A 20454-nucleotide genomic window follows, 5' to 3' on the forward strand; every position below is an offset into this window, starting at 1 on the left:
CCACCGATACACATCTGAAGGGTCTCATGACTCAGATTTTTATAAGACGGTAATAAATGACCCTTTCCTGACAATAGCTCACCCCTCAAGGTCCTCGAAACGTTGCTTCCAAAATTCCTCAGAGACTTATGCATCCCTAACGCCCTCCCAACGTGAAAGTATACAATGAGGCACTCCTCATGACCCTGTGCTGCCCACGGGTCTTGCCCCTGTGCTTTAATAAAACCACTTTTTGGCACCAAAGACATCCTCAAGGATTCTTTCTTGGCCATTGTCTTTGAACATTAACATCTTTCCACATCATGGGTGATCAATTTGCCCATATTCTGTGTGTGTGTGTGTGTGTGTGTGTGTGTGTGTGTATATATATATATAAAATAGATATTACCTATATGTATAATATATATCATGTATATATCACAAAATATTACATATATTTGTAATATCTATTATATATAACATATATAATTATAATAATATATTACATATGTAATATATTATATATAAATAAAATATGTAGTTTCACTTGCACCAGCATATTATTATTTTTGCAACTTGAAAACCATTAATAAAGGAAATCAGGTGAATGGATAGATGAATGTGGTGGCTGGCTGAATGGAAGAAATAGATGAATGGATAGAAGGCGGGGTGAGTAGAAGGGAAGAAGAAAGTCAAGAGTGCACAAATACAGAAATGGCCCAAGGAAAGGGCAGCCCCAGGCAGACCATTCATACTCAGTTCCTTGGCTCCATATCTTACCTCCTTAAGCTGGGCGCTGTCTTTGGTGGTCTGAAAGTTCTGGCTAAGTTCATCCACTTCCTTTTCAAAGAGTGAGCGCACCTCACTGAATCCTGAACTCACTGGCCCCATGAGCTCCTCCAGAATGGACGCCAAGAACGGTTGCACGTTCTCCGCACAGCTGCTTTCTGCAGGCTGGGCCACCATGGCTGAGATAGCAAATAGGCAGAAAACCATCACTTATTATGGGCAAAATTGGGTTCAAAGTCCCTGGAGCCAGACCAGGGGTGGGCAGTGCCCCAGAGAGCCATTTCACAGCCCAGGCAAACTCAAACGAGCAAGACAGACCAGCACAGAGTCCTGTGCCAGCACTCACCAGAATGGAAAACCATCTGATGTTTGCAGAATTGGAACAAACTATCCCTCCCCTCCCCAAGCTTTCCTCTACCCAGGGATGAAGTGCACTTTTCTGGCTGGTCCCTGTGATCACGCAATGCCTAACAGGAAACAGAAAATGCTGGCAATCCACCTCTTAACTCTCATCATTATCATTCTGTGTGCATAATTTGTCTTCTAAAAAACACGGTTTACTAAGTTTTTAAATTGAGGTATAACATTATATCAGTTTCAGCTGTACAACGTAATGATTCAATATTTGTACATAACAACTTATTAAGTTTTAATTAATTTCTCTAAGAGTTAATCAGCTCATATAATTCAATTCCCCTTTCCCCTCCTCAAGAGACTTTTTAAAACCTTGAACACAGTTTTTTCTTGGGCGTACAGAAACAGATTCCATTGAAAACAAACACCACCCCCCTCCCACTCCCACCCCAAGTTTTTTTTTTTTAAAGGCTATTTTTTCCCATTAATCACAGAAAACATGCATGATGACAAAAATATAGAGCACAGAAAAATCATAAAGAGAGATGAAAAAGTGTAACCACACTTCCCAGAGGCAAATCCTACTCTTTGATTTAAAAGAGGAAGAACACTGGGGGACCTGGGGAGCTCAGTCGTGAGCGGGTCTGCCCTGCATTGAGCTCTGTTCAGCCAGAGTCTGCTTTTCCCTCTCCCACTCCCCCTGCTTGTGTTCCCTCTCTCACTGTCTCTCTCAGGTTAGCTTTGTGGCACTGGTGAGTCACCTGGCCCTTGTCACAGTATCACGGAGCTGAGAACAGAAGGACAAGTGTATCTGGGTGTTCAATCCTTCCATTTTATACATGGAAAATCAGAGACCTGGAGATATCCCAGGGCTTGTCCAAAGTCACACCTTAATTTATGGATCAAGGACTACACTTCTAGTGTATTTCTTAATCCTTTATTGGCAAATACCGTGCTTATAGGGAGATGAATGGGGCCCATTCTTCTCTCGGTTTGCAGAAGTATTTCACAGGTATGGAGGATCAGACTGCCCCTTCCTAGGAGAATCTGAGATGACTATTCATATTATGAGTAACTCACCAATATTTGGCATATAAAATATTAAAGAGGTCATAGAACTGCTAGGGGGGAAAAAACCCTTTTGATTGTATGATTTAAATATGAAATGATCTGTGACTTCTAGAAACGACTGGCTTGATAACAAAATGCAAAAATGTGTGTCAGGAGAATAAAGGACTTATTTATCAATGAACTTGGAGAGAAGAACTGTTTGAAAAGCGCCTAATAGAAATTTCAGACTAGTCATGAACACAGGTCATATGCAGTAAAGATTTAGTGGCGGCTGGTCAGATTCGCCTACTGAGCGGGGAGGAAATGGTCACAGGCAGGGGCCAGGGCGACCCTGCTCTCCTCTGCCTGCTCCCCGCGGATGCCTGCGGATGCCTGCGTGCCAGAGCGGGTTGCAGCCTCCTCCCTGTGCGTGCCTTTCAGCTGGGCCTTCCTTCCTCCTCCTCTGCTTGTGAACATCTCCCTCACCTGTTCAAGACCCAGTACACACCTCACTCACGCAGACAGTCGCATGCCCTGGGAACCACCACCCGGCTCCCTGAGTGGTGGGCTGCCTGTCGCTGCTTCCTTCTGGAGGGCATACGTTTGACACCCCACCGGGACATGATCTGCTAACCTCCAGGTGTGTAGAAACACAGTTGTGATAGATATGGACTCACAAACAAACCATCCCAAAGTTAGGGCCGCTGCGGCAGAGCCGCGGAGCAGAGGGACAAGAAAGACGGAAAGTGTTGGGATTAGAGGGGTTTGGAACCTGACTCAAGTTTGGAATCTGGGCCAAGTTACTTAGTCTCTGCCTCGGTGTTCTTATCGGGGAGGTGGGGATCATGGGACGAATGACTCCTGGGGGTTGGGGTGACGATGATGTGGGCTGACTGTGTTCAGGGGCTTGGAGCTGTAGGTGGCCCTCGGGAGGCCTCACTCACTGTGAGCCCTCGTCCCACCTGCCGGCATCATCCTTTTTCCCATTAACCGGCAAGAAAACAGCGTTATTATTGCAGGAGCCCGCAGTGTTTTATGAAGCTGAACTAGTTCCTGGCTGAGAACTCCAGTGTCCTCAGTTCCTGCTTCTTCAGTGGCACCTTTCCCATCTTTTCCCCCTGTTCGAGAATCTGTAACATGCCTCATATCCTCTTGTTGTGAAATCATGTTGTCTTCTTTGACTCCTCATAGCCCTTGTATTCAGCAGGAGCAGAATAAATGCTTACTGAATGAAGAAATACTTGTCGGGCAGGACTAAAGATTGGTTGCTTGACCGTCAAGAGTCATTTGGGAGGAAACAGGAAGATCAATGCTTAGTATTCCCAAAGCTCTGTCAAAACCCAAAGCCCTTTACTGACACAGTCCGAAATATACAGTTGATCCTTGAACGATGCAGAGGTTAGGGGTGCTGACCACCCCCGTTGTTGAAAATCTGTGTATAACTTTTGACTCCTCCAAAACTGAACTCCTAATAGTCTACTGTTGACCAGAAGCCTTACCTATAACATAAGCAGTTGACGAACACATATTTTGTACATTGTGTGTGTTATATCCTGTATTCTTACAATAAAATAAGCTAGAGAAGGGTCTCCTGGGTGGCTCAGTCGGTTAAGCATCTGCCTTCAGCTCAGGTCATGATCCCAGCGTCCTGGAATCGAGCCCCACATCCATCAGGTTCTCCGCTCAGCAGGGAGCCTGCTTCTCCCTCTGCCTCTGCCTGCAGCTCTGCCTGCTTGTAACTGCCCTGCCCCTGTCAAATAAATAAAATCTTAAAAAAAATAAGCTAGAGAAAATAAAATGTTACTAAGAAAATCATAAGGAACAGAAAATATGTTTATAGTACTGGATTGTATTTATCCAAACCCCGCCCCCCCATAAGTGGACCTGTGCGGTTCAAACCTGTGTTGTGCAAGGCTCAACTGTACTTTATTGTTTTAAAAGGTGGAGAACCAGAGCCTCAGTTAAAATGTGCTTCTGATATTCCCTTTTAAAAAGATTTGATCGTGACTTCCTTTCAAAGTTCCTTTTAGAAGACAAAGACTAGTCTAGGGCAGAGTGTTTTTCCATTTTATGTGGAATATACTGGAGCCACAGAGACCAGGAAAAAGAGAGAGAGAGAGAAAATGGTTGAATTCGGGCGTGACTGGGGAGCTGGGTGCTGGAGGTTTTAGGTCATATGAGCACTTGAATATAGTCAATTCTCCATCAGTTGTGCTAACAGTGGAATGAGACACATGGAGAGTAGTGACCCGTAGCACTGAGGCTAATCTGTCTGTGCCCTGGAGGGTACGGCGTGGACAGACCCGCAGGGGAACAGACACGCTCCCCGTTGCCGTCGTCAAGCCCGCTCTCTACTCTCTCGCAGAAGAGCCCCACTAGGAGGGTTCAGAGGCGAGCTGAGCTGTGGTGTGAACGGGGCCGGAACGGCAGAGCGTAATCCACCAAGCAGACAGCCCCTGTCAGGTGCTATTTCTTGAGTACAGGAACTGGGTCCCCTGCTCATTGCTAAAGCCCCAGCACCTTGCTCAGAAAGCACCCAGTACCTATTTTTTTAAATGAGTGAGCGAGCAGATAAACAAGTGAGTGAAGAATCTGAAAAATGAGGGCGCCTGGGTGGCTCAGTGGGTTAAGCCTCTGCCTTCGGCTCAGGTCATGATCTTAGGGTCCTGGGATCAAGTCCTGCATCGGGCTCTCTGCTCAGCGGGGAGCCTGTTTCCCTCCTCCCCGCCTGCTTCTCTGCCTACTTGTGATCTCTCTGTCAAATAACTAAATAAAGATCTTTTTTAAAAAAGAATCTGAAAAATGACAATGTAAGAATACTGTTGCTAAACCATCCCAGAGGAGTCAGCTTGCATCTTGGAAATGACTTTCGGGGTGCGGTGCTTGTTGGGATGTAGGAATTAACAGTAACATTTCAGCCAATAACATGTTATCCTGTACCATTCCTTAGCGGCCCTCTCAGGTCTCTTGTGAGGGCACAGGCAACTGCTTTTCTGCCAATGGCCAGAGAGAGAACATGTGCGACCTTGCAGTCCAGGAGGTCTCGGTTCCGATTACTCAACTCTGCCCTGTAGCCTGAACGCAGCCACAGGTGATGCATAAATGAATGGGCACGCCTGTGTCCTGATGAAATGCTATTGACAGAAATTGGCGGTGGGCCCGATTCGTTTATCCACGCTAAGCCAGTTTTCTTCTTGTGAAGAGAAAATCCATTTATTCATCCATTCAAGTATTTGCTGAGAATCTGCATATACCAGGAATGGTACTAGGCCCTGGGTATGCCTGAGTGAAACAGGGACTGCATGGTCCTGTTCTTAGACAACTTATGGTGGAGAAGAGGCGCGCGTAGAAGCCAATACAATTAGTGTGAGAAGCACCACAATAGGGGCGGTGTGTAGGGCATCAGAATTTGCAGGCACCACCACAGGCAAGAAGCAAACTCTCCTTCCTGCTGGGGAAGGTCCAGCCCTCACTAGCATACGACCATTACACCCGGTATCGGCTCTTCCCGATTCTGCCAGTTCAGTTTTCCTCTGAATCATGAAATATGACGGTGTATGCAGCTCATTCAGCTGTAAGGGCCTGGATTATCTCCACTGACCTTTGATCTTTCCAATTAAAAAGTTCTTCGAGTTCACGATCTGATCCATGTCTGAACGGATGGTCCCCTCCAGGCCCTTCGTCAGAGCACGGCACTCCTCCTTCAAGGCACTTAGTCCTTCTGAAACTTGGTGTCGAACCAGGTTGTAGGCTTCCTCAAGGAGCTGCAACAGAGAAGAGCACAGAAATCAGGGCTCTGTCGTGTGCGAGCGCCTGCCAGAGTCAAGTAGAGCAGGGAGGGCTAAGCGCAGATTCTCTTAACGTAAACACGACTGCAGGCACACTCATTTTTCTTCCCAGATTTGAGCCTGTTTGGGTTAGTCCTCATGTGAGTGAGACTGGGCAGACTCAAGGTGGGCAGTTCTCCACCCAGGGAAGGAATTATTTAAAAAAAAAAAAAAGAAAATAAGGAGGAGGAGGGGGAGGGGGAGGAGGGGGAGGGGGAGGAGGGGGAGGGGGAGGAGGAGGAAGAGAAGAAAGAAGGAAGGAGGGAAGGGAAGGGAGGGAAGGAATGAAGGAAGGGAGAGAGAAAGAAAGAAAGAAACTACGAAACTGCCCTAAAAAAAAAAAGGAGGGAAAGGGATGTTCATTTTGAGGAGCACAGTCACATAGCAAGGTCATGGCTTACGCCGAGCCAGGCCCTCTTTCGGTCATTCTTCTTCCCCTTCATTTTCGGCAGGAGGTCCGTCTGGAGGGTTGGCAGGAGGTCCTCCATCACCAGGTTACTCAGGATCTGGGGAGAGGAAGACAGCCCCAGAGTGAGTTGGGTGGTGACGGGTCAATCTGAGCATCGGGCCAGCTGACGCGGTCATGATCGGCCGTGCTGATCCTGGCAACCTAAGATTGTCCCGGGCTGCATCAAATCCGTCAGCTGATAGTTTCATTCTGGTTCTGAGGCTACAGAAATCTCAACTAAAGACAATCTTGGAGGGTAAACGTTCTTGAATATCTGCGAACAACAGTAATGTCTACTGACGGTTCACCATCAGAAGGATAAATTCCTCATATTTACACTGTTTCAGAAACTAGAACAATCCAGTGCATTTGAGATAAAAGGCAAAATTTTAATTATGGATAAGGGCGTCCTTAGCAACCTCATGACTTCCTTTTGGTGGCTTGAGGTGTTGATGTGTCCTCTGAGACCGTCACGCCTCCTCAAGCTCCCTTGGGATCTGTGTGTCTTCAAGCTCTTTGTCCCTGCTCTCCCCTGAACCCCACCTCCATCATCCTTAAAATTTAGAGGAAAAAATGGAGCAACAAACACTTGGAACAATTGGACATTTGTGGGGTGAGCAGAACATGGGCGAGGGGATCCAAAGTCTTCAGAACATTTAAAAAAAAGTCTGCTCCCAAGTCACTCTTAAAATTTTGGTTGGCTCTGTGAAAATGTGTGTGTGTGTGTGTGTGTGTGTGTGTGTGTGTGTGTTTTAAATCTGACCATGTTCTCTATGTCCACATATTACAATGTTCCATGTAACCCAAACTTCTCCTTCTTTAACCAACCACCTCCCCGCGAACTGGAGATTTGCTTTTCAGATTCAGTTTTACTATGAATCTTTTGGGGTTCACAGCATATTTTTCAATATCAGCCTGCAAGACAAGATTTACAAAAGAAAAAGAGTAATTGGGGAATGGAAAATCATTTGACACCCGTTCTAGGAATTTAAAATAATATTTGTGCACAATAATTGACCTTCTCCTCATACAAATTCAAATTAGGCTTTGGGAATTACAGAAGATCTCGTCCTGAGGTCACTGGTCAGCCTCGTGCTAGTGAAAATGGTCATGAGCTCACTAGATCTTGCCTTTCACCAAGGGCTCTGTTCGAGCAGGGTGGAACATTTTAGCTGAACGGTCCAGGAACACTCCCAGGGTGGAGGTGGGTGAGTCGTCCAATCCCCCTGTGCCTGGGGGTCACTGGGAGAGAAGGCTGCTCAGGTCAGTGTGGGGAGTGGGGTCCGGTCACCTGCGATGTAGAACTTTGTGGTGTGACGAAGATTATAATGGGGATAGGATTTCCCCAAGTCCTGGTAGTTCACTGGTGGGAATGTTTTTCTACCTTAACCATCCTCTGGGAGCAGTCAAGAGGTGAACCAGAATTTTTGAGGAATCTGAGAGGAATGTGATATGTGCAAGCTCCATGGAGATTAGCAGGTCCAACAATTAGATTCAAGTAGGTCATTAATAACATGGATCCTGCCCGCGTCCTGCTCAGGGGAGTAAGTCCTTAGTTGGAACACATCTGCCCAAGACTGACGGAAGGGTAGCATCGGGATCACGAGCTAGGAAAACAAGGAGATAGAGGCGGGACTTAAAGTCAATGGGAAGTGTTATCTTCGTTGAAAGTGTTAAATTCGGGGTCATAATAATTGCTTAACTCATCCTTTTGCAGGTATTAGTTTGAGTCTGAGCATAAGCAATAAGGGGTTGGGAAAGAAGAAAATGTTATGAAGGTCAAAGGAAAAAGAAATATTCCATTTGGGTAAGTCATAGTTTTCTTTTAGTCTTTCCCATATAATGTTCCAAAAAATTGAGTTCTATTTTATTTATTTATTTATTTATTAAGATTTTCTTTATTTATTTTACAGACAGAGAGCACAAGTAGGCAGAGAAGCAGGCAGAGAGAGAGAGGGAAGCAGGCCCCCTGCTGAGCAGAGCTCAATGTGGGGCTCGATCCCAGGACCCTGAGATCATGACCTGAGCTGAAGGCAGAGGCTTAACCCACTGAGCCATCCAGGCGCCCCAAGTTCTATTTTATAATTTAGGGACCTGAAACGGAAATACGTCTGGGGAAAAGAAAGAAGGGGAAGAGGAGTGGGTTGCAAGGGTGTGGGGCAGGCAGAGCCTCAAACTGCTGAGACCCCAGTTGTGCCGTCCAAACGCTGAGTAACCCCTTCCTCCACCTTCACCCCACCGCCCCCAAACTTGTGCCACCCCCTCCCCTGCCCAGGGTCCTCTCTGAGATTCCCTACCTGGGTCGGCTCTTCATATGCAGGGTCCAAAGCCCTGGGGCTCTTCTAGGGAAAGTAGCCAGTCAAATAAATGAACCATACTCATGAAGGGGTCCTCAACCTTCTCGCTCAGAACAAGATCTATCGAGTTTCACCACAAAGGCCCTAAAAATACCACTTTTGCTTATAAAAGAAACGGTGTGTGTATGTGTGTGTAAATTAAATTGCTGGGATGTGTAGATTTTAAAATTCCATCGCACATATAAGAAACCAAACATGCCATTAGGTCAAAATTAACAAACCCAGGTTCACTCCCTGAAGGCCATACCGTGGGTTACCTTCCAGAAGCTGACACTATGGGGAAGGTGTTAAGTCCTGAGAGACTGTCTCTTCCTGAGACTGGCCCCAGGTCTGACCAGGCTGCCGACCTTGTGCCTTTTATATTACTGAGTGGCCATCGGTGAAAGAATCATTTAAAGGGGTCACATTCAAGGTTACTAGATAAAAGACAACTCTGAAATGTATGGAGAAGGCTTAAAATGTGGATAGTTTTTTTGTCTTGAAACAACCTGTTCTGTGGGAATTATGAGCTACTTTCTCAGCTCACCTGATAAATTTAAAGGCAAATTTAAATTTATAATAAGACGTATAAAATAGTAAATACATATTTATTACATAAATATGTTACTGTAATAAGTAATAAACACCAAGTAACTTAAAGTACTTAACATTTTGCAAACTGCTTTCTTTTACGACCTCATCTGATGCATTTTTATATACTGTAAGAACTATATCCAAGTTCTTACTAGTATATAGATTTTTTTTTTGAAAGATTTTATTTATTTGACAGACAGATCACAAGTAGGCAGAGAGGCAGGTGGGGGTGGGGAGAAGCAGGCTCCCCACTGAGCAGAGAGCCCACTGTGGGGCTCGATCCCAAGATCCTAGGATCATGACCTGAGCTGAAGGCAGAGGCTTTAACCCACTGAGCCACCCAGGTGCCCCACTAGGATATAGATAGTTTCACCTTAATCACCTGCAGGTATCCTAAGATATTTGCTCTGCTTGGACACTTGCCTGACAAATAATCACCGCCATGAGGGCCCCCCAGACTTGCTACATGAGTCATTACAATGAAGATAATAATTAACATTGCTGAACATCTTGTGAGTACCAGGCCCCGAGGCAGAGGGGGTTAAGACAAAATGATGATCAAATGCTCAGCTGATATGAAAAAAGTGCAAATAAATCCAGTGGTTTAAACAAAAGGTCATATTCTCAAACTCAGTTATGTCGTGCCATTTCCTGCAACTACTTGGTAGCTGCTTTTGGCCCCTCTCTCTTTTTCTGGTGAGTGTTAGGACAGACGCTCCTTCAGCTCCACGCGTGAGGTAACACGGAAGCCTCCCCCGATGGGCCCCAGATGGGGGCTTTAGAGCTGATGTCCTTCCATTTCCTTTCACCCACTTCTCCAGGCAGAGCCAGACATGGCCCAAGATGTGTTTCCATCCCAGACTGGGTCTGTGACCTCAGCCAACCTCTCTGAATGTTCCTTCTTTCACTTGGAGGGTGTTGGACAGACAGTCCTTGAAATGCCCTTCAGTGCTCACACTTTAGGAGTCTGATTTCCCCATAGATACTCAGATTCCTGGGGGAGTAAAACTTCTCACTGGGTCACTTGGTAACTCCAGCTTTTACTGATCTCTTCTCTGTTTTTGTTTTGTTTTGTATTGCTCTGCTTCCCCACTTACGGTACTTTTTTTATACTGCAAAATTAGCACCTTCCTATCACTGCTTGGTACTAATGCTTTATGATGTCCATATATGTGCAGAGCCACACACAGTTCTAACGCTGCCTCGTACTCTGGATGTTTCTAGGTATGCCTAGCCTCGCCACGATGGCAAGGGATGAGTCATTTAGTTCTCTCGCACCTTCTAGCGCTTCTCGCACCTATCAACCCAAAACAAAAGGCAGAAGGTCAACAAAAGAAACATGATACTCGGGCGCCTGGGTGGCTCAGTGGGTTAAGCCGTTGCCTTCAGCTCAGGTCATGATCTCAGAGTCCTGGGATCGAGTCCCGCATCGGGCTCTCTGCTCAGCAGAGAGCCTGCTTCCCTCTCTCTCTCTCTGCCTGCCTCTCCATCAACTTGTGATTTCTCTCTGTCAAATAAATAAATAAAATATTAAAAAAAAAAAAAAAAAGAAACATGATACTCCATGTGAAGAAAAGATTCATTAAGTACCTGCTTTCAATGGCATCACGAAGGCATGTGAGCTGTCATGAGATTTCAAATGAAAGGAAAGATCAAGCAAGGAGCATAGGTAAACTTGAGGAGTTAAGAAAATGTTGAACTTGGGTAGACTCCCATAGTTGGTGTTGATCTTTCACTGGACCAGAAATTAGAAGCCATCATTTCCTTCGCCATTTGTCCACTTAGCATGTGACCATGAAGCTATCAACTGCATGGGTCAGGGACCGACCGTCCTGTCCTGCCCATCTCTGGGTCACTGGCACCCAGCATGGTGCCTGGCATATAGCAGCTCAATAGTTGTTCAGTGACTAAACCTGGACGAATCACTTGACTGCTATATGCCTCCCTTGGCTTTCTCATTTACAGAATGGAGATATGGGTAACCTCATGAGATCAGTAAGACAAACAATTAGGATTTGAGCATTAAAATGCATTACACAAAGGCATTTTAATATTGGTGTATATCTTAAATATGTTGGTTTACATGGTAGGCTAATCAGCATCAAAGTCTTCAACCTCTCCTTTTGCTTTCATTTTTCTTTTTGGCATAAGTACAGTTGGTGCTTAATCCTTTCAGGTTGATAAATGGATGTGCTTCCCCCAAATATCAGAAACCAAGAATTGGCTAAAGTGCTGGAAAAAGTCTCAGGCTGAGAAATAAATGAGTTTAGAATCCTCCAAAGGGGAGGGGAAAAAAAAGAAGCTTCTGAGTCATATGGTTAAACAATGAAGAACAGCCCCATCATCACAAGCAAATGTTTTTGGCTTTAGAAGTTTAACGACCAGATGAAGGCAAGGCCCCATCTGGTCTCTTCCAAATAGTGTCTCCTAATAACAAATTCCACTGGTCCCCAAAAGAGGCACTTGGGGAGATGAGGGGAAATTAAAGAATAGCATTGTTGGACCCTGTGTGCCTCTAATTAAATAATGCCATATCCAGCCTCCTCCTCCTGGCTGAATCAACCATGTGATTGGTGTTCTCATGGACACAGTTTCCTTGGAGATTTGTGGCAATGTCCCTGGTACCAAGCCAATGGAGGTACTCAGCCCATGACTAGCATTTAATCAAGGTCATGGGAAATTATATCAGACCACAGGGGATAGAAAACTAGAAGAGGTAAATAAAATGCATAGGAAACTGTCTAATGCTTTTAAAATGTGTTTCCCTGACTTCATTCACAGATCATTCAATAAGTAAAGACAAGCATGTGCCAGAGTTTTCCAGCAACATCTCACTTAATGCTCAGAACCCTGCAAGGTAAACATTATCATTACTCTCTTTTTCAGAGGACTAACCCGAGACAAATAGAGGTCCAATAACTTGGCAAGATTTAGCTCAAGTCCACTGACCTAAGGCTCCACCGCACACTATGCACTTTGCCACACTGCTTATGTTTGCTTATGGTCTAGAAGCATGAGGCTAATTCAAAGAATCATGCTTTGTGTCAGAAGAAGTAGAAGCAGCTCTCCCCACTGCCTTTGCAGGGTTTCAAGCTGCCCTGTTTACTGCCCAGTATGGAGGTGTTTGGAGAGGGTCCCTAATAGTTTGTGTATCAAATGTTTCTAGATGATTCGAGAAATGGCCTTTGGAACCAAATCTTCCGTTCTTGCAACTTTTTTGTTTGATTTTTTTTTTTTTTTTTTTTTTTTAATGACTCTGATCTCCCACAACAGACAGGGAAGAGGATCCAAAATTCTGAGCCATGTTACCTGGACTTCATCCCCAGTGATCATTTCCCATGAGCCATAGTGTCCCTTCTCCTGACGGAAGAACTGGACAGCTTCCAGAAACGCTTGGGCTTCGAACGTCGTCTGCTTCGTGTAATCTAAGAGAAAAAGGCAAGGGTGTTTAGCAGAGAAGACTACTTATACATTTTACCATGGTTCTTCAAGGGATCTAACATTACCTGAATACTACGAGGGAGAAAATTATGAGACACACAAAAATCAAGCAGGTGTTGAATTCAAATTTCATGTGCTGATTTGAATCACACTTCTTGCTCCCCATAGCAGCGATTCAGTCTATCCATTGCTAGGCAGACTGGCTAGGATGAGAAGCAGATGAATCACCCTTTATCTTTCTTGTAAATGCTTCCCGTGGGCATGGAAGCACCTACTGGCTTCCTGCTTCCAAATGTAGCACCTCACTATGGCAGACCGTTCCTGCACAAGGCTTTGTGTGTCCCGTGGAATCCCTCCCCATTCCCTGAATGACACTCTGATTTCTTTGCGACTTGATAGCAACTTTCTGTCAAAAGGACATCCAATAATATGCTGCTTGATGCAAACAAAGAATGACAATGGCTAACAACCATGTAACGAGATACTGTTCTTCTAAACATGTTACACATTTCACTACAACCTCACAAAAACCTCTGCATTGAGTGTTATTATCATCTTGATTATATAGATGGTGCAGAAGCCCAGAAAGATTAATTGCCTCAGGTCATACAGCTCGTAAGTGTGTGAACTCAAGCAGTCTGATTCCAGTCTGACGACACTACCCTGTATAAGCACCGTGCTACACTACCTCAAAATCTACGCAAAGCCCCCAAATCTTTACCTTCAAAAATGTGGAACTAGTTTTCCAGGTTTGCCCTTCTAAATAGATTAGATTTTTTTTTTCTTATTCTATTTTATTTTATTTAAGTTCCATTAGTGAATGCATAGAGTATTATTAGTTTCAGAGGTAGAGTTCAAGGAGTCATCAGTCTTATACAACACCCAGTGCTTATCATGTCACGTGCCCTCCTTAACGCCCATCACCCAGTTTCCTCGTCCCCCCCCCCCCACCTCGCCTCCACCAATCCTCAGTTTGTTTCCTACAGTTAAGAGTCTCATATGGTGTGTCTCCCTTTCTGATTTCCTTTTTCCCCTCCCTTCCCTATGACCCTCTGTTTTGTTTCTTAATTTCCACATATGAATGAAATCATACAATTCTTTCTCTGATTGACTTATTTCCCTTAGCACAATACCCTCTAGTGCCATCCATGTCTTTGCAAATGGTAAGATTTCTTTTTCTTGATGGCTGAGTAATACTCCAGTGTGTGTGTGTGTATTTTATATCTCCTTTATCCATTCATCTGTCGATAGACAAACATACTAGATTTTAAAAGGTGTTTTATCTGGGAGGAAATATTTAATAGCAGGATTTTAAGTGTGGTTGTGGAAGCAGGAGCTCAACAGCCTTCCCAGAATTCCACAAATCACACTGTGCATAACAATATCCTCATTTCTGCTGTGGACTGAATACTGTGTCCCCCAGAATTCATATGTTGAAACCCTAATCCCCAGTATGATAGTATTTGGAGATAGAGCCTTTGGGAGGTAATCAGGCCCGGAAGGTATGATGGGATTACTGCCCTTATCGTGAGGAGATTAGTGCCCTTATAAGAAGAGAGCTCCTCCCCCCCAATTCTATCCTCCCACCAGACCCTGGACCTGCCAGTGCTTTGATCTTAAACTTTCAAGACTGTGGTATTTTTGTTACAGCAGCCCAAACTGACCAAGACAATTTTTCAATACACACAGATAGCTCTTGGAGGATATAATGATGACAGAATTATAATAATCTTTTCAGGGAAATGAATCATAGACATAATCTAATCTAACAATAAAGAAATCAAATCTTAGAAAGGGGAAGTAAGGCTAAATGAAGTGACTGAAAGCACCAAATCTCTTGTCTCCTGCTTCTCCTCCTATAGGACCTGAAATTCCCTTGCTAATAATAGCCTAATGATCTGTATTTATAGAGCGAATTAGATTAGCCAGTTGAAGGCTGCTGATTTGCTGGGGACCTTCAGAGCTTTAGACAATGGGACTACTCAGTCAAGGAGTGGTTGTTAAGCAGGGAGGGACAAGGCAGAAACAGAGAAGGCTCAATCTTCTCCAGAAGGTGATAATCGATGGGCTGTAGACTCTTAAGACTGGTTTTCGAGGTCATAGGCCTCAGGAACCTGGTACAGTGAAAATACATTTCGAGGCATAGTCTCTATGGAGTTCAAGCAACATTCTTCACAGTGAGGATACCATAAAGCCCCAAATCTCTACCTTCAAAAATGTGGAACAGTAACTGACATTTCTAATATCGACATAGAGATCCGCTCAAGATCTAAATCAGAAAAAGAAATCAAGTCTTTAAATTGTCTGAGATCAAGTTTTTAAATTGAAGTATTTTCTTCCTTGTTATTTTTTTCTGGCTTGGCAAATGATTTACTGTTTAATCTTAGAGGTTTGGAAAGCACAAATTAAAGTCTTGGTATAAAATTGACAAGGGACTGTGATACGGGGCTCAGTACACTGGGAGGGACTTTACCAACAGGATGGAAACTGTAATTATACATTGAGATTCAAGATTGACTCATGGGCTTTTATTTTTAACAGCTGTTTTCATTTCCAACCCCAGGAAACAAAGAGATGGAAGAAAATGTGGTACTTGACGGAGTGAGGACTGCCAGACCCGCAAGCCTGGGAATAAGGTTTTAAATTCTTCTTGTCCTTACAAAAAGCATAAGTTTACTTATTTCTTCCCCTACAAACCTCAGCAACTGGAGGAGTTATTTGAAACCCTACTCATACCTTCTGTAACTATATCAAAGCAAACTATGGTAGTCGCCCTATGTGTGTTTGCAAAAATCTTTAGAAAAAAATAATTACAGAAGAAATGGTATTTGGAGATAATGACGTGGCAGTCAGAGAGAAGTCCAAGAGGAAAGAGAAGAGCTGGAATGTAGTAGTGGTGGATGAGACACCTTAATCTAGGCAGAGAAGAGAAGGGTTAGTAATCAGATGAACCACACAGGAAATTACGGTAATTGAACATCAGCAAGAAAGCCTGAAGGAATGAGGAGGGAGCTGAATTCTTGACTCTCTACCATTAGGATGGATTTAAACTGGATTTTAACTATTCCTTTTCCACAGGGATTAAAAAAAAGAAGGATCTACTCTACTGATTCATCATTAGATTTTCAGGTTATAAACTGATTAATTAACTTCTACAAAACTTTTAGAACAGTACCTGGCATATAAAATCCATTTTATGGATTTTATGATGGTAAGCCAAACTCGACAGCAACTGCCAGATCATTAAGGAAATAGAGAACAAAGGTTTGCTTTGTGAAAGATAGAACTGCATTGCGATGGTAATACGATCTTCATTTCTTCTAACTAGTTTGCTGAGGCGTTACTGAACCCAGCCAGAATGTACAGGTGTTTGAGAAAAACCGGATTATCAGTTATTTGATCAACTTCCTGCCATCGATCTCATGAGAACAGAATTCCAGGATCACAGTCACCCACTCTCCTGCCAACAACAGCTGAGAGTTTAGTCCAGGGGTCCCCAACCCACCACGGCTTTTGGTTGTTAAGCCTTCTCCTTGTAGGTCAACTTAGAAAAATGGCAGGTTATCAGCTCCATGTACTTTCCCAACAGGTTATCATTCTGAGAATGTTGAAGGAGACAGATGTGCTGGAGCGAACTGAGACATCATTAAATCCAGATCCCTCGTTTGGCGGACAAGGAAACTGAAAGAAAATAAAGGTTAATTTCTTCGTTGAAGGTCACACAGCTGGTCAGAATCGGAGCCAAGAGTTGAAAAAAGTAGCCCTGGCATGTCAGGAGTGGCCTTGGCATTCACGCTGACTTAAACCATAGACCGTAAGAGCTGGAAGTGGTCTTGAAGGTCACCGAGCCGCAGTTCTCGTTCCCTGCTGGAAGCCTTCGGAATCCCAGACGCTCATCTGGCCTTAGCTCGACGGTTTCCAGTGACACAGAGAGCTCACAATTTATGAAATAGTCATGGAACTCCTCTGATTATTTGAAAATTTTTCCTTTTATTGAGCCAAAATCTGTTTCCGTGAACTCTCATTAATCTCATTTCTGCTTTTCAGAGCAAAATAGACAAGTTTACTTCTCTTCTATATGCTAACTCTATGAATATCCATATTTTCCCTCAACCATTCTTTAAACAATATAGTTTTGGGGATCTTTTAAATTTAGCTCTCTTTTTTTCTTCCTTCTCTTAGTAACCAATTCCATTTAATCAATATCATCCTAAATTTGGCTTGCGCAAATTATGTAAAGTAAAAGATTATGTTCCCTTTTCTGGTCTTTAACTTCTTCTTCTTTTTTTTTAACACAAACGCCTCACACCATTGACTCATACCTTTCTTATAGGCAAATAAAATCCCACTATTTTTCATATAAAACTTTTGTCAATTTAATCCTTTCCTAACCTGTACTTCTGCTTTTGATGTTGAGGTACAGGTTTTAACGTAACCCCTAATAAATGACAAGTTACTATGATCAACTCAGTGCCCCAGAGCCGGCCAAAATCATTTTAAAATTATAATTCTGGGGGCACCTGGGTGGCTCAGTCATTAAGTGTCTGCCTTCGGCTCAGGTCATGATTCCAGGGTCCTGGGATCAAGCCCCGCATCGGGCTCCCTGCTCAGCAGGAAGCCTGCTTCTCCCTCTCCCACTCCGCCTGCTTCTGTTCCCTCTCTCGCTGTGTCGATCTCTGTCAAAAAAATAAATAATATTTTTAAAAAATTACAAAAAAAAATAATTCTGTTTCCAAACTCCCTTTCCCCTCTGTGTCATTAAAAATGTTGGTGGGCTTGCCTTCTATCACTTCTACCCAACTCACTGATAAAAATATTCATGAGATTGGGGGCAAGGACAGATCCCTGGTAAATTCTAAACATTTTAGAAGACACGTGGGAGACGCATCTTGGCTATTCATTCCACAGTCACATCCTCAGGACCTTAGTCTCTCCCTATTTCTCATCTGAGCAGCCACATGGAAAACTCATATTTGGGAGACATGATTATGGATTCTGCAAGGAAAAGAAAGCTTCTCTAGGCCCCTCGGGGGAACAGTTATCCAGGGGGCCAGCTTTTGTTTTTTTCCACTGGCACAGATTTCCAGCACGTCTGAGTCAACCGAAACGCCAAAGCGCTAAGGCCTGTGCAGTCATTCTGGGTTTTGACTCTGGCTGCTGGGTTGGGACTCCCGGACTCAGGCTGGGTTTGGAAGCGGCGCTGTTATTTTATTTTATCGGTTCACTGCGCCAAGTCATGTTAGCTGATCCGCCTGGTGATTTGTAAAAGTTATGTAATAGCATTACTCACTACACTGCTATGGGGTTCATCTCGCTAATGTATACTTCTAAATTGTCTTCAGCTTCAGGTCATAAGTCGTCCTTTCTGGGAGAGCGCAGCAAGGCTGCTTGTCCTAGTTTCTTCTCTATGGCAAAGAGAAGAAACACAAAAGCAACCAACGTTTATTGAATCCTGTCAATGTAAGTATGAACCACGGAAGATGTTTACACACACCATCTCATATAATCCTTCCAGCAATCCCCTTAGGGAAGAATTAATATTTCCACTTCAAGGCTGACAAAGAAACTGACTACAGAGAGACAAAACAATTCGTTTCAGCTAATAAGTGGTCAAGTCAGGTCTACGTATTTCCAAAGTCCTGTAATAACACTCCACGGTTTAATTTTTTAAACTTTTTATTTTGAGGGAATTGTAGATTCACGTGTTTTTATAAAAATAAGAGAGGTAGGGCACCTGGATGATGCAATTAATCGTCCAGCCAGTCTGACATGTATGCACAGGAACATGTGTGTATGTTTGCACGTGTGTGTGTGTATTGTGGTTTAATTTTTAAGTTATTTTTTAAGGTTTCCTTTCCTTCTCAAAGTTTAGAATCATATACAGGCACCTGGGTGGCTCAATCGGTTAAGCATCTGCCTTCAGTTCAGGTCATGATCCTGGGGCCGAGCCCCGCGTTGGGCTCCCTGCTCGGTGGGGAGTCTACTTCTCCCTCTCTCTGTCTTTCCCCCAACTCATGCTCTTTCTATTTAAAAAAAACAAAAACAAAAACAAAAAACACCTAAATTAAAAAAAAAAAAAAGAATCATCTAGTCCAAACCACTCATTTAAAACATGAGTAAACAGGATCAGACAGAATATGAAGTTATTTAAAGCAAAACAAAAGAAAGCCCCTCACTGGAATTGCAAATGAATGGCATCCGTGCTCATGAAATGGTAATAAAAGTTTTTATTACATTACTTTTTAAATATATTCATTACCAAACAAGCAAATATTTGTCATATTATAAATGACAACTCTATGAGCATTAACCTCAGGATTACTTAGAAGTCCCTGAATTGTATTTTGTAAACTTCTAGACTAAAATATACAGCTACTGGGACGCCTGGGTAGCTCAATTAAGCATCTGCCTTAAGCTCAGGTCATGAACCCAGGGTCCTAAGATGGAGCCCTGCACTGGGCTCCTTGCTCCCAGCAGGAAGCCTGCTTCTCCCTCTGTCTGCTGTTCCCTCTGCTTGTGTTCCCCATCTCTGACAAATAAAGAAATCAAATCTTTTAAGAAAATTTAAAAAAGAAAAGAAAATGTATTTAAAAAAATACATCCATCTGGGCGCCTGGGTGGCTCAGTGGGTTAAGCCGCTGCCTTCGGCTCAGGTCATGATCTCAGAGTCCTGGGATCGAGTCCCGCATCGGGCTCTCTGCTCAGCAGAGAACCTGCTTCCCTCTCTCTCTCTCTGCCTGCCTCTCCATCTACTTGTGATTTCTCTCTGTCAAATAAATAAATAAAATCTTTAAAAAAAAAAAAAAAAAAAATACATCCATCTACTGACTAAATCCTGTGTTCGTGGATATAGGCCTACCAAGAAGAGAGGAAGAATAAGCCAAGAAAAGAATGTGCTGTCCATGGAGATCCACGGATCTGAGAATGAATTACAACGGTATTGGTCTAGGTGAAAATATGAAGATATGAGACTCGCTTGGAGGATATGAAGGACTTCTCGAATGGATGGAAGAAAGGTGTTCTAGTGAAGATATTGTTGTTGTTGTTGTTTTAATAGATTTTATTTATTTATTTGACAGAGAGAGAGAGAGAGATCACAAGTAGGCAGAGAGGCAGGCAGAGAGAGAGGGGGAAGCAGGCTCCCTGCCGAACAGAAAGTCTGACGTGGGCCTCGATCCCAGGACCCTGAGATCATGACCTGAGCCGAAGGCAAAGCCTTAACCCACTGAGCCACCCAGACGCCCCGAAGATATTGTTTTGATAGAAATTTTTAACCACTTAGAAAAGAGCTGCATCCCTCATTTGAGTACGAGTAGTGCAATAAATATTATTGTCAATAAATATTAAAAGACTGTTTGTCAACAGACAAAAGGAAGTGGTGATTACTAGAACCAGTGAGGACAGGCTAACCCATTTCCTTTACATTGACATACTAGATTGGCAGATTATAAGGCTGTCAAAGACATCCTATATCTAGATTTTAGCAAGGCAATTATTAAGGTTTTACATGCTTCGTGTACAACCGTATCACATCACTGACTTGCTCTGGGCTCACAGTTAAGGGAAACCCCCTGGTTATCTATCTTGCCTTTTTATTTTTTTAAAGATTTTATTTATTTATTTGGCAGAGAGAGAG

General features: G+C 43.5%; 1 protein-coding gene across 1 annotated transcript in view; it reads right to left on the bottom strand.

Moving 5' to 3' along the window:
- NIBAN1 (niban apoptosis regulator 1) overlaps positions 1-20454 on the bottom strand; it is a 159936-nt gene that overhangs the window by 18038 nt on the left and 121444 nt on the right. The window contains exons 6-9 of the mRNA XM_045074338.1: positions 12687-12802; positions 6401-6505; positions 5774-5936; positions 760-947 (exon numbers count right to left, since the gene is read on the bottom strand). Of these exons, the coding sequence (XP_044930273.1) occupies positions 760-947; positions 5774-5936; positions 6401-6505; positions 12687-12802 (572 nt within the window). The remainder of the gene's footprint in view (positions 1-759; positions 948-5773; positions 5937-6400; positions 6506-12686; positions 12803-20454) is intronic.

This window comes from Mustela putorius, unplaced genomic scaffold (genome assembly GCF_011764305.1).
Source record: "Mustela putorius furo isolate JIRA1106 unplaced genomic scaffold, ASM1176430v1.1 tig00537335_pilon_pilon_pilon, whole genome shotgun sequence".
Lineage (NCBI taxonomy): Eukaryota > Metazoa > Chordata > Mammalia > Carnivora > Mustelidae > Mustela > Mustela putorius.